Here is a 12,918-nt window from a genome sequence, read left to right as displayed (position 1 = left end):
CTGTAACACAAAATTAGTGACAAATGTTGATTTTTAAAGCAGGCCGAAGTGAGCGACAGCCCTATGGATTACAAAGATTATTGGGAAGAAGTTGTGCCAGATGAAATTTTCCCAATGCATTGCCATGCGCAGACCGTGAGTAAGTCCACTTCCTGTTGCAGAAAACCAGTTCAGTTTTCCAGTCAGGAGTCTGAAACCCCGGCCCTGGAGAGCCACGGGGGAGTGCTGTCACTCTGCACTTAATCGATCCATCAGGGGCATTCATGATGCTGATAATAATTCAATAATTCAACTTGCCTGGTTCCCAGGGGCCTGAATTTCTTGCAAATTTTAAGGGGGGAGAAAAAGTCACCCGTACCCAGCATTCTCTCCTAGGGGGTCCGTGCCGTAGACCCCGTTTTAGATAGAAGCCCATTGCAGCCCATTAAAAAAACAGGCAGTGCCCATAATAAAAATCAGCACTGCACTGTTTCCAGGCTATTAAAGCCTCACATAGGCCGACAGGTGACCAGGAGCAATAAAGTTGTGTTTTCCACAGCCTGGGTCTTAATCCCCTCCATCTCACAACATCTCAGTCTCACAAAAGGCGATGCCATCAAGGTATTGAACGAGACCACCGGGGGTTGAAGGGGCGGGGTGGAGGGGGGGATTGGGGGGGTGGGGGGGGGGATTGGGGGGTGGGGGGGGGTTATCGATGAGCAGGAGCTCTCGCCATATGTGTCGACCCCTTAAAGAGGCGCGTGAGCCGCCCCTAAGCCCACCGCGGCTTTGGCGCACGGAATGTTCTCCCCGGGTCGGGGGGGGGGGGGGGGGGGGCTAGGGTAGGCTGTTCGGTGACCCCCCGAGGATCAGCGCAAAGCCTTTGAGTGTGCGGCTAATGCCCCGCTAGTCTGTTTAGGCCCTCTCCTGCGCCTCTCTCTCCGCCCCGCCAGACCCGACAGACCCGCCAAACCCGCCAAATAAGGACAGCTGCGCCGGTGGGACGGGGGGGGAAAGCGGGCAGAAGCTACGGTGATCTTCGGAGGACCCGCGCCCTCCCAGGTGGGCTCTCTCATGTTACCTGCCCCCCACCCCACCACAATTCCTGTATTACTGCCAAACGGCTGAATTCAAAGTGCAATGCCCTCTGTAAACGCTAATGCTCTCCTTCCTGGTGCACAGGAAATCTATACACCGTTTCCTGTGGACCTGGGGGTGGACAGATGGTGCTTCTGACATGGTGACTTGTTTTGCTTTTCTCCCTCTGTTGGAATATCTTCGGTGTCAGGGCAGGTCACCCTTACTGCACTTTCGTAATCTCTAAATCTCAGGTGCAGTTTTTTTTAGGAACAGGAATAAGTGTGGCCTCTCAATTGACACTTGTATTACTAACCTGTCAGGTTTATATTTTAGAATCTAAATTTGAAGTTCCTTAAGGAGACTATTTCAAATAAAAGCTCAACCGTGCAAATCTTTGATGTTGAAAGCTTTTCTGAAAACAAGCAATAGCTCCAACTTTAGGTTTGAAGATTTTTCACCTACTTGACTGGAATCCTGTTTATAGATTATGTACATAAATACAATACACACACATATAAATACGCAAATACATATAAACATACATACACACACATATACATACACACATGCTTGTGTCCAGGAACCCACCGTATGTTAGTGTTTAGGCAGCTGTAGAACACTTGTGCCCTCTAGTGGCGATGTTTTGGAGCTGCAGACAGCAGCAGCAAAAAAAAAAAAAAAAAGTCAAATGCAGTCTTTGTAATTGAACAGGTGACAGTAGCATCGAAAAGAACAAAACAGCAGAAAGCAAAAATCTAATTAACCAACATTCCAGTAAGCCCCGTTGAATAGTATTAACGCTTCAAATAACACATGGCTATCAAATTAAATGTATACCATATGATAATATATGATATATTCATTTTTGCATGAATTTTTTAAAATGTATTTACAAACCTGACTTTATAAACCATAGTCTGTTGTTTTGCATCGAAACAAACAGGGTATAGACGTGTTTTTTTTACAGATCTGGAGAGAAGCCTGTGCGACTGTTTCTAATAATAGTGCTGAGGCAGGTTGTGTCCGTGGCCTAAAGGACTGAAGCGGCAGTTAAACGTGCATGCCCCTTAAGCTCTCTGAAAGATTTGCGTGATGTCAGGGGAGGCCAATCCAATCAATAAAAGGTGAGAATGTCTGCACATCATGTGACTGAGTAGCCCGTGGGGTGCAGCCCGTAGACCGATGGAGAAATAATATCATTTTTAAATAATATACATAAATAAAATAAATATAGATGTTGTTTGTTATATTATCTTAATTAGACTTATGTTTTGTTTGGGTTAGCACACCACTACAGTGTGGACATTGTAGTGTGCACCTAAACAGCGTAAGTCAAGAAAAACCACAGATTAAAGGCAAGTATTTTGTAAAAAATCAACATGCAAGCGGTCCATCTTAGGTACGGCCTCTCGGTCAAGTGCTGCTGGATTTCCCTCCATCTGAACGCCTAATTGTATAATTGGATCAATTACAGGGCTAAACGAACTCAAGCAAAAACACGTTCTCCAGGTTCTCCGAATTTCCTCATTAAAAAAAAAAAAAAAACCCCTTGGCCAAACCGTTCGGCCACGTGACTCCGGGACAAAAGGCTTTTTGCGCTCGTCCAGGTCTGGGATAGCTACCCGCTCCGCGCTGCCAGGATTAAGGGATCATGCTATTATTACAAAGTAGTGCTAAAAGGGTTCAGCGCTCCGCGGTAAAGGCTACAGTCGCTGTCCAGCACCAGGGTTCTGAAAAGCAGCAGATGCCGGACAGCCTAGATCATTCAATCAAGTGTTGTGCCACGGTATTGGCAAGGTATTTGCTCTCGATCAATTTATTTTATTTAATCAATCAAGTAAATATGTAGCTGAATAATCAATACTACCAACAGGGAGAACCTATTTGAGTCCATTGTACCTTGTGTTAGCTTTAATTTAATTTTTTTTTTTTTCACCAGCCTATGTTGCATAGCTGTTAGCCATTTTGTGCTGTAACGTTCAAATCAGTTAGGGCAAAGAGGGAGGCCAAACAAATGAACTTGAAAGATGATCAAATGGACAGGCTGGTAGTCAGATTTGAGATTTTGCCAAAATGCCACAGAAGCCCCTTCTCACTCTAAGCCCAGGAGAGCCACAGGGTCACTGGCTTTTGTTTGCGCCTTAAAACCCAAGAACCAGTTCAGATTCCAGAAACCACGCGAGGAGAATTAACTTCATAATCAGCTGCATTCATTGACATACAATATAATTAGGACAGTACATTCAATTTGAACCTCTCCAACAACCTCGGAAAACTGAGGACCAGAGGCCCACTCCTTTCAGTCAACATGGTCGGACGTCTACAGATCTTTAAACTGAGATTAGGACCTTGGCTAAATGCCTAATCCAGGAGATTACTTATATTATAGCACAATGGACTCATGACCATTGCAGGCTTTCTAGTGCAATAGGTATGGATTATCACAGACCATTTTCTATGGACTTTTCAATGACAGATTTGTCAGACTAGAAACAAGCAACAAAATTAAAAAATATGTGATACTTATAGTTTATGAAAAAGAAAGGTTTAATGAGCATTATAAATCCGTGTCTCGCACATTTACACATAAACAAAATCCATTCAACACGCAATGAAGTGATTAATGATATCACAGAAAATATTAAACTAATACACATAAAATAATAAAAACATCAATCCAACCTAAATTTGTGAATCTGATCTAACCACATCTGTGAATGAATATGTTTGGCTAGGCTTTGAAATTTGCACCACTCTACGTTTGTTTTAATGAAAATTAAATTGTTTTTCTTTGTGATCGAGTTTGAGTAACTCGTGCATCAGAATCTACATGAAGAACAGCCAATCGGAAGGCAGAAGAAACACATTCAGTAAAAAAAAAAAACAGGAATTTATAAATCACAGCAAAACGGTGGCACTTAGAACAGTGCAGTCAACCCTGTCGACAAATCATCTCTCCACCTCCCGGAAAGGAGAGGAGGTCATGCTATTATCAGCATCTCACAGTAACTGGGAGTGTCACGCAAAACCACAAACATCAGCATCATCAGCATCAGCATCATTGTACAACTATCACAAAGCCCATGTGTCGTCATATGGTATATATGGTAATATTCAAGGTTTTGTATATTTAACAGTGTCACTGCGAAATTGTCACTGAAATTGAAACATTTGAATTGAATTATTATTAGGTATACACATTTCTGTTACTTGCAAAATAATCCATAAATTAATTTTAAATAAAAGTGACTTTACTACTACTACGAATAATAATAATAAGGCAATAATATGCTTGAATGATAAAAGTGGTTGAATAGCAAAATTAATAGTTTTTAATTATTAATTTCTCGTGGCGAGTTAAGTTACCCTGAGCAACAGAATAATTATGACTCCAGTATACTGGAAACGAGACACTTAAACCAAAATCCCAAACCCTTACAATGCCCCTGCCGACTGGCAAGTACTTTAGAAGAGCTGGAACTGAGATTGGGACCTGGATCTGTCTCTCTGAGCTAACGCAGGTACTCACACCTGGAGCTGTGTCTCACAGGTACCCACACCTGGAGCTGTGTCTCACAGGTACTCACACCTGGAAATATCGCTCAGAGCTAACACAGGTACTCAGACCTGGAACCATCACTGAGAGCTAACATAGGTGCTCAGACCTGAAACCATCACTCAGAGTTAACACAGGTATTCACACCTGAAGCTGTGTCTCAGAGACCTGGAACCATCGCTCAGAGCTACCGCAGGTACTCAGACCTGAAACCATCACTGAGAGCTAACATAGGTACTCAGACCTGAAACCATCACTCAGAGATAACACAGGTATTCACACCTGAAGCTGTGTCTCAGAGACCTGGAACCATCGCTCAGAGCTAACGCAGGTACTCAGACCTGAAACCACCACTCAGAGCTAGCACAGGTACACTGACCTGGAGCAGTCTGTTATGAGCTAACACAGGTACTCAGCTGCGTCTCAGAGACCTGGAACCAAAGCTCAGAGCTAACACAGGTACTCAGACCTGAAACCATCGCTCAGAGCTAGCACAGGTATTCACACCTGAGGCAGTCTGTTAAGAGCTAACACAGGTACTCAGACCTGGAGCTGTCGCTCTTGTAGGTCATCTGGGAGTCAATGCTGGACCTGGAGAACAGCAGCATTCTCTCCGACTCCTGAGTCTGCCTCCGCGTCCACAGGTCATTGCCCGCATTTCCCATGGTCCTCTGCTTCAGAGACAGAGTCTCGAATTTGACGTAGGTGTCCTGGTCGTGGTTGGCGGGGCTGCCGCCCTTCTGGCAGCAGAGGCAGATGATCTTGTACAGCAGGAAGCCAATAAGGGGCAAGACCAGGGTGCAGGCCAGGCCGCTGATGACCAGGAGCGCCACATTGGGCCGCTGCTCCCCTTCCAAGGTGGAGAAGGTGACGCACTGGTCCTTGCGCGACTGCCCCCCTCTGGCGATCAGGCAGGCCATGTACTTCCTCCCGGACTTCAGCCCGGTGAGGACCAGCCTCCCGGAGGCAGCCGGGACGGTGGCCGTCTGCTTGTCCTTCTCCTGGTAGGGGGAGTACACCACGGTCAGCTGGGCGTCGCCCCACGCCTTGTCCGCGGCCCACAGCAGCGCCACGCTCTCCGCCGTCTCCTCCGTCGCCCGGATGCCCCGGATGGCGGCCTTGGCGGGTCCCTCCGCCGTGGCGTTCCTCCCGCTGTCTGCCGCCACCGGCCTCCGGCCCGTGCGGCTCGGTTGTGGCCGGCCCGTCGGCACCCCCTGCTGGCCCTGCTTGGTGGGGACCGGTGGCAGGGTGGGGGTGGGGGTGGCCGCCGCCGGCGTCGCCGTGCTGGGGGGCGGCGCGGTCGCCGTTGCCGTTGCCGTTGCCGTTGCTGTGGCGACGGCGGTCACCAGGACGGAGTCGGTTGACGACTGGCTGGCCGCGGCGGATTGGCTGGATTCCTTCAGCTGGGGCGGGGTGGTGGAGCCCAAGCCCATGACCAACAGGGTGATGGACGCCTCGGATGTTCCCGCCACGTTTTTGGCTTTGCAGCGGTACCGCCCCGCGTCTCGGAACAGGACCCCGTTAAGACTGATGATGGACCACCGCCTGCCCTCTCCAGGGGTCTCCTCCACCACTTTGGGGAAAATTTATTTTTTTTAAATTTAAAAACAAGAAACAAAAAAAAAAAAAAGAAAAAGAAATGTGACACCCGTGGGCAGCTTGTGATTGGCTGACAAGGTGAGGACACACAGACTGGCTCTCCAGTGGACCTACAGCAGTAAACATATGGGACGGGAACTATGTCCGAGCTTTTAAACGCATCTGATAATCAATAAAGCTTTACTGATTACTGACTAGGCTCACTTAAAGGGATGTGCAGGATTACGTATGTAAGGACAAAGGACTGGGGCCGTTTCACAAAAAGAACGCCATTCACCAGATGTTTCTGTATACAGTACTCCACACGTTAAAGGGATTTCTAACGCAATTCAAAGTCTCGCTGAGTTTCAGCAAGGCCATGCAGAGACATTTTGAGGGGCAGGTGCTCAAAGTAAAGAAAGGGACACATCAACCTATAGGAACTGTTTTACAACCCCCCAGTTATGGTAAAGAATATATTTGACCAAAATAAATAAATGAAAATGAATGATGGCAACAATAACAATACCCATATGTTACTATTTGTATCAAATCAAAGGGGCACATTGGTCACTTGGGGCAAAAGGGGCAGGTACTCAGGTACCGAGAGCCCCCCCCCTCTCTCCACATGTCTGGGTGAAAGTGATCCAAAACAGAACCCAAAGGGGTGCTTTGACCCCCCCCCCCCCCGCCCCATCTCCTTCAAGGCTTTCAGTGTGAACCCCCCCCCATGACTTTCTGTGTGAGACTCCGACCCCCCCCCCACTCCCCCTTTTCCTAATGGCAGTACCTGTGCCGTTGATGGGCGGGCCGTCGATCTTGGTCCAGGCGAGGGTCGGGGTGGGGTAGCCGGTGGCGTCGCAGCGCAGCAGGACGTTGCTGCCCAGGTCGGAGGTGACCTTGGTGGCGGAGGTCATGACCGTGGGCTTGAGGCACTGGTCCAGCTCGGCCAGCTGGAAGGGCACGCCCGCGAGGTTCTCCGGCCCGCTGCAGACCAGCAGCTGGTCCAGGAGCACCACCGACGGCTCCGCCATCTTGGACAGCTCCATCAGCTTGGAGATCCGACAGTCGCAGAACCAGGGGTTGTCCTGAACGCCTGGGAGGTGGGCGGGTCAACGGTCATACATTAACCATGAAGCGATGAAGACAGCAGCCAATGAGAGGGCATCAAATCTTAGATCTCCCTCATCAACTGACTTTCTTCCAACAAATTCAAATGAACGAACTTGCCCTCCGACCAAAAAAGACGTGAAAACTGGACGTTAAAATTGACATAGAAGGAACTGCATAATTTGTTTTTTTACAGAGGTGTGTCTTCTGAAAATTACCCATGGAATTCTTTTTTTTTTTTCCCAATATTTCCGTTGACAGCATAGATGTGTAGCCACTGCTGTGTTGAAACTATTGTCACAAGTAGCACGTTTAGCCTTTTCTGGGGTTTTTTAAGTCAAGGGCCCAAGGGTCAAACCCAATAAACCTGCCAATCTCTTAATGTTTACATAACATTTAAGTGTCAAAATAATACATTATTTCCAGTCCTCTTGACATAATGCTAGCACGTACATTTACTGCTTTTGGAGAAAAGTCCTACTTACCAAAACACACTTGTTGTCAGTTGCAAAGACATCAAAATGTTGTTTTTGTCTTGTTTGTTTATTTGTTTGTTTTAGCTCGATGCACCGGGTACTTCATCATCCTCTTAAAATGTCTCCTTGACATTACTGAAGTTCATGAAAAAGCAATGACAGATTGGAGAGATGCCGCATGTAGGCTACGATTAATCCGTTTCAGGAGCGACTGTGTCTACTTCTGCCATCTATACCGACTTTCCCACTCGGTTTCTTTTTCCACCCGTAGACCTAACAGTTTTAAAGAACACTTTAAATGGACACACCTTGCAACCGTAGGAAACGTTGTCTTTTGTTTAATCTTTTTCGGTTTAAAGCGCCCAACAGTTTGTTTGCCAATTTTCCACATAAAACGATAGGCCTAGGTGAACGTGAACTGAGGTATACTGCTATACGTCACCACGTAGCCTAACCTGTGGATTGGCGGACAGTCCATTGGGAGAAAGAGAGGGGGGCGTATGGTAATACAGTATCTTAAATAATATATTGTAATGACTAAAAATATTTTGGAAAACATTTCCCCCCTAGAAGATTTTATTTTAATTTTACGTAACCTCAGCTACTGGTTGTCACTTTCAATTGTAATTTATGTGTGTGACTACGGAAATTTCATTTCTGGACATGAGATGTGCGCACGTAAATGAAATATCTCGACTACGTCAAAAAAGAAAGATTTCTGTTCTTTTCATGATAGACCTGTTACTTTTCCCAGAAAAATAAGCAATTTGTAAAAAGCCTTCCTTGCTTAGCAGTGTTTTGTATTAGCCTGTGTTATATTTTAAAGGAAATGTTGCCTATCTCTTTTTTTTTTTAAGTCACACAGATTGCTGCCACATTTGCGTGCTGTAACTGGAGCAGCCGATGAAGACGCTAATCAGTTTGAAATGCAAGAAAGATCAGCGCTTCGTCTACACCTTTGGCACGAGGCCTGTCAGGGACTTGGCCTACAGCGTCACAAACGCAGGTGGCAGCAGATTCCTACTACAGCTAGGCAAATCCGGATAATCCAGCGCCCCAAGCAAGGAAGCCGTCCCACCACAACATGTAACCGAAAAAAACTACAGCAAAATAAATAAATAAAAACAAGACAAACAGAGGTGTTAGCTTAGGCTGGGGAGCTGAAAATATCGTGGAGTAGCGGGTTATGCGCATTAGTCATACGACAGCAATAAAGATGCCGTTTCTCTGTCTCCATTCCAAATCTCCAGATCTCCGGATTTCATTTTGGAATTACGATTTCACTACCCAGTGGGCTATTTAAAGCAGAATCAATTTCCAGGTGGCAGTACTGCCATTGTACCCTTGAGCTAGGTGAACTAAAAAAATGAATCATTGGATTTACTCAAAATTATGGACAGTGGTTGCACACTGTATTAGTCTACTTAATCAGTTGAAATCATATAGGACTGCTCATCAGCCATTTTGTACTGGAAAGTTTTACAAGCTTTGTCCTCAGACTTTCTTTCTGCTGGTGTGATGATATTTTCTGTGCTGTGAAATGGGTGATGGCAGGCAAGGGCATAATTTATGAAGGGGACAGGGGAAAGGGGACCCAGCCCTAAATCCCCCCGTGCCCCCAACATTACAAAACAAGCCAAATAACCTCCCTCAAGATATAACATGATGATGAGAAAAATAATTTCATATAATAAAGATGGGGATTTCATGTTGTTATTGAGATATACGAACTGATCAGTAGTGAAGTATTTCCCACCCTTCTGCACAGCTGTTCTTTAAAAAAAAGTTCTTCGGGGGGGGGGGGGGGGGGGGGGTGTATGACCCTGGACCCCCCTAGAGTACTGCAGTTCTCAACCACCCCCAATATTCAAACTGAAGTTTCTCACCTGTCCTGTATGTTTCTCAGGTAGATCTAACAGGATTTCTACTACAGAAGTATTTGTCCACATCAAGTAGACAATGATTCCAATCGCAGATTATAATATCATCACTTCCCTGACAGGGAGAGCCTGGCCTCCTTTGAGGTCTGGGGTCTGAGGTTTTGCACCAGCTGGAAGTTGCAGTGGGGGGAAGGATTTCCCATGAGCCTCTGGGGCCTGGGCTAATCTGTGACCCCACCGCTTCTTCTTTTTTTTTTAGTGCCGAAATCCTCTGCTAATCTATTCAGAACAGGTTCCGCCATCAGTCCGCGAGCGCTCCGCCACGCCCCGTCCAGGAGAAATCTGTCAAGGAACCGCCGGAACCTGAGTGGAACCCATACCCATACCACTGTGCTGAATTATGACACACACACCCACACACACACATGCCCACGCACATGCGCACACGCACACGCACACGCACACACACCACACACACACAAAAATAAAATTCAGCCGGAACAGCAGCCCACACCTCCATCAGCTCATGTCTGACAACCTTAACCCAGAATGCAGCGGGAGTCCCACGCCCCTTGAAGAGCTACGTACCCAGCACCACCCTCTGCGAGTAGCTGGCGCTCCGGACCGCCCCGGAGAAGGGGGGCCATATGTCCATGAGGTCGGAGGGCAGGGTGGTCAGCTTGTTGCTGGAGAGGTCCAGGTAGGTGACGTTGCGCAGGTACGAGGCGGCCTCCGCGGGGACGCTGGTGAGCCGGTTGTTGTGCAGGTCCAGCGTGCGCAGGGACGGGGTCTCCCGCAGCGACTCCCAGGGGAAGAGCGACAGCACGTTCCCGTCGAGCCGGAGCTCGCGCAGGCCCTTCAGGTTGTAGAAGCTTCCGGCGTCCACGGTCGTCACCGAGTTGTAGGTGACCCACAGGTAGCGCAGCTCCGCCAGGTAGTAGAACGCCTCGGTGGGGATCCGGCGAATGGCCGTCTTCTCCACGCGCAGTTTGACGGTGTCCACCGGGACGTTTGTGGGGATGTCCGACATGTCCGGGTCATTGCACAGCACTGATCTGTTTGGGGGCAGGGTATTTTGGGGGGGGGGGGGGGGTGTTATAGGACGGGACGATGCCATGCATTGTTGACACAGGGTTAAGATTTTTTTTTCAACAAGAAAACGGGTGATCAAATCAGCACAATGACAAACTTCATTTATTATTGGCAAACAGCACAAATAAATTCAAAGGAAAAGTCCACCGGCTGATGTTGCAAGCTTGCACGCAGACTGGCTAAAGATTTAAGAACAAGACTTGGAAGAAGCCTGCTTAATTAAAAATTCGACATTAGCTAAAGACAAATGTGGTTTGTATCACCAACTGCTGCACTTTCTTTGTATGGATAACCAATACATCACGCTATGCTACATGGCATGACATTCACTTACCTGATGCCCTTATATAGAGCGACTTACATACCAAAGCACATAAGTGCATTAGATCGGTTTACAAGGCCTGCAGTTACTATAACGCCGCACAGGTAACGCCGTTTGAGCCAGACAACACAACAGGAAGCGCGAGAATCAACTGCGCTGTTGCGCATTCAGCTTTCCTGTCGATAAAAATCAACTGCCTAGTTAATGTGTGCGACATGAATAGTTAGGGGAATATTTAGTAGGTGACTGCTAAATCGGTTAATGACGAATGCCCCAGAAGAAAAGCGGTGATGTATCACCTGTTTATTTACCGTGCGGTTGGTTTTCCGGGTGATATTTTTGTTGCCAATATACTTGCAGGTCATTCTAAAAAGCCCAAAAGCCAATCAAATAAAATATAAATGAATTCACCCAGCACTGTAATCTAGTCATGCTTTTAAAATGTTTGAGCTTTTACAGAACGTTTGGCTTATATTGTTGTCATTAAGGCTTGTTTTGATTACTTCTAAACTTGAAGCATCAAGAATATGAAAATGAAATGTTTATGAGAACACCTGGGAAAAAAATACAGGCTAAACAAATGTTTGTTTACAATGAAAGCGTCTCATCCGGTTGTTAAAAAAATACGGATTATCACCAGCTATTTTTGACACAGCCACAAAACAGGTGTTGCTGTTTCTTCTAATATAATGTTGTTATGCCAGATTAGAGCTGGTGTGCTCTTAACGCAACATGGTCGTATGGTACTGTAAACACGTAGTCCGCGCGCGTACCGTGTCTGGTACCACCATAACTGCGACTACTGGTAACATAACGGGAAATGATTATATCACAATGTTAATCTATCCTAAATCCTGTCATCACAATCCATACAGTAGTAGCTAGTTCTGTGATCACGTTAAAACTATGGACAAAAGTACGTTTGAGAAACAAGGAAAAGACTCACAGTTAGAAGAAGACGTAATATTCAGTAAAAATATATATTTTTTTTTTTTTAAGTCAAAAAGAAGTAGCCTACCTGCTCCCCGTCCCGTCGCTCCGACTGTGTAAAACGCAGGTGCACTGCGAGGGGCAAAAGCAGTGTACTACGCGCAGACAGCACAGTAATACATAAAGAAGGCGATACATAATTCAGAGAACAGGCCGGTAACGACCGCAGTTCATCGGGAGCACAAAAGTATCATTAGAAAAAACAGAAGAATGCGTTATCCCGTACAAACAGAGTTCCGCCATGGAAGATGCAGCACAGATTAGCCGGGATTATGGAGTTGAGTGCTGGCAGGACATGCAGTGTTAGGAATTAACCCTTCGGCTCTCGGCACATTTACCAACACTAAAGCTAGAGCGATCGTGCACCTTGATGGGAGGAACAGAGATATGTCCACTAGGTGCCGCTATATACCTATATTACAATGGTATTCGCTCTAGCGTTGCAGAACCACAAGGTGGCGGGTTCATATTTATTCATTTTTCTACCTTGAAATCACCAAAAATTCTGAATCTTTTTCACAAGGCAGGCTTACTGAGTTAGTTGGACAGATGCACTGAGTAAAACTCGGAACCCTCCAAAATGTGGAACATGGACAAAACTAAAAAAAGAGTTGTTCCGGGTTTTACTCAGCGCAGTTATCCAGCTCAGCAATCCTGCTTCATGAAATACCCCGTGGGTGATGTCAACTAAGTCTTGAGTAGCAACGAAACAATCCTTGTAATTTTACCAATTACAAAGCAATGGCCACTGTAACGAAGTTACCTTTGAAATACTTTGTGTCAAAAACCAGGCACATTTTGAAACATCCACTGAACATCCTTGAGAGCATCAAAAGTGTCCACCATTAACAGTTA

General features: G+C 46.3%; 1 protein-coding gene across 1 annotated transcript; it reads right to left on the bottom strand.

Annotated features, from left to right (window-relative positions):
* Nucleotides 1-3,617: 3,617 nt before the first annotated feature.
* lrit3b (leucine-rich repeat, immunoglobulin-like and transmembrane domains 3b) lies at nt 3,618-12,422 on the bottom strand. Its single transcript, XM_035417310.1, has 4 exons — nt 12,092-12,422; nt 10,248-10,714; nt 6,984-7,289; nt 3,618-6,188 (listed from the first exon to the last, which is right to left on the bottom strand). Exons 1-4 carry the CDS (start codon nt 12,199-12,201, stop codon nt 5,143-5,145), a joined length of 1,929 nt encoding a protein of 642 aa, XP_035273201.1. The 5' UTR covers nt 12,202-12,422; the 3' UTR covers nt 3,618-5,142.
* Between the last annotated feature and the right edge of the window lie 496 nt (nt 12,423-12,918).

The sequence above is a fragment of the Anguilla anguilla genome, chromosome 5, assembly GCF_013347855.1.
Source record: "Anguilla anguilla isolate fAngAng1 chromosome 5, fAngAng1.pri, whole genome shotgun sequence".
Classification (NCBI taxonomy): domain Eukaryota; kingdom Metazoa; phylum Chordata; class Actinopteri; order Anguilliformes; family Anguillidae; genus Anguilla; species Anguilla anguilla.
Note: the sequence above shows the minus strand (reverse complement) of the source record. Positions and strands in the feature narration are given on the sequence as shown.

Excerpts from the sequence above, each read along its gene's own strand:
- lrit3b (XM_035417310.1), bottom strand. The coding sequence starts at position 12,201 with ATGTATCGCCTTCTTTATGTATTACTGTGCTGTCTGCGCGTAGTACAC. Across the intron at positions 10,715-12,091 it reads AGCGACGGGACGGGGAGCAG|ATCAGTGCTGTGCAATGACC; the intron begins GTAGGCTACTTC and ends GCCCCCAAACAG. Across the intron at positions 7,290-10,247 it reads CTCGCAGAGGGTGGTGCTGG|GCGTTCAGGACAACCCCTGG; the intron begins GTACGTAGCTCT and ends CCCACCTCCCAG.